Consider the following 1,414-nt stretch of genomic DNA (forward strand, 5'->3'; position numbering starts at 1 on the left):
TAACCACTCCCCCCCTTTGCAGTTTGTTTCCAGAAGTTTAATCTAATGTACATATTCCCGGATACATTAATAACCAGAATATGCTCAATGAAAAAAGTTAAAAGGTCAATAAATTTCATTCCCCTTCCGAACCTTTTTTTTTTTTTTTCTTTTTTTTTTGGGGGCGGTTCGGGGTCTTGGAAAATAAAAATGAACGTTTTCCTTTAAGTTTTCTACACAAAAACTAGAGTTAAAAAAGTCAAAGGTCTATGCAGCTAGACAAGGAAAACAGAAACAAACTCCCTCCCCTCCCCCCCACCAAAAAAATATATAGCAACAAGTGAGGAGGACCAAGTCTGGGACCGCCCCCCAGCGTCACCGCGGCCCATTGGAAACTGGGGGGGTCTTGGGGTGGTGATGAGGAACAAAGTGTTTTCCTTTGGGAAGGGGAGGAGCTGGGCAACATGCAAGGCCGGAGCGACGGGCTCCGCCAACGCCACGGAGCTACAGGGTGGCGCTGCCTATAGGAATCGAATATACATCAACTCTCGGGCCATATACAAAATGCACAACGCTCCGCTCACCCCCCACACCCCGCGTCCCTGAACCCCACGGAAGAAGCCGACGCAGCTCCTGTGTCTTTGTGTCTTTGGGCTGAACCGGACCCGCGGTCGGGAGGGAGCCCCCCACTCCTCGAATGCCACCCCCCCCCCATTAAAAGGGGACAGGGGGGCTTTGATCCTTGTAGTGCTTGTGGCCGGGTGCCCCCCACCCCCCATCCAGCCCAGCTTTGAGGTTAAGGGGGTAGGGGGGGCTGAGGTTGCTCCATAGGGGGACGCGCAGGCACGGGGTGGGGGGGGGGGTGAAGTGGTTCAGCTCCATTGCCCCCCCAAAAGTGGGGGGCTCCGTTACTGAGCCTCGGCCACTGCGGGGGGGTCGGGGGCCGGGGCGTCCCCCCGCAGAGGGTCTGCTTTGGAGAAATTCATTTCCAAGATGTGTCGCTGCAGGTGTCGCACCCATTCCTCCTGGATGGAGAGGGGACCCTGGAACTCCACCTCACAGAACCTGCGGGGATACGATGGGGGGAGGAGGGTCCCAAAGGTTAAACCGGCAGATTTGGGGATGGAAGGGGGGTGTGGAGGGGGAAATGGGCAGAAAAGCAGGGAGGGAAGGGTCCCACAGCCCCATGTATAGAAATGAAGTGGCCAAGATGGAGAGCTTGGAGGTTTGGGAGCCAAGGGAAACACAAAGGGGAACTGCCCATAGAGAGAACCCAAAGGGAACCCCCTCAAAGGAGAGAACACCTGGAAGTGAAAGGGAAAACCCCGAGAAAAAAAAAACAAAAGAAACCCCAAGAAAAGCCAAAGGAAACCCAACAGGGAACCAAAAGGGAGACCTCAAAGGGAACACAGAAAGAGCAAAATGGAACCCTAAA

General features: G+C 54.2%; 1 protein-coding gene across 5 annotated transcripts in view; it reads right to left on the reverse strand.

Moving 5' to 3' along the window:
- Positions 1-22: 22 nt before the first annotated feature.
- The window catches only part of WIZ (WIZ zinc finger), a 55,483-nt gene continuing 54,091 nt past the window's right edge, over positions 23-1,414 (reverse strand). For all 5 annotated transcript variants that reach the window (XM_032441564.1, XM_032441565.1, XM_032441567.1 and 2 more), the window contains one exon: positions 23-1,044. In XM_032441564.1, coding sequence (XP_032297455.1) covers positions 888-1,044 — 157 coding nt within the window. In that variant the 3' untranslated portion in view covers positions 23-887. The remainder of the gene's footprint in view (positions 1,045-1,414) is intronic.

The sequence above is a fragment of the Coturnix japonica genome, unplaced genomic scaffold, assembly GCF_001577835.2.
Source record: "Coturnix japonica isolate 7356 unplaced genomic scaffold, Coturnix japonica 2.1 Scaffold494, whole genome shotgun sequence".
Taxonomy (NCBI): Eukaryota; Metazoa; Chordata; class Aves; order Galliformes; family Phasianidae; genus Coturnix; species Coturnix japonica.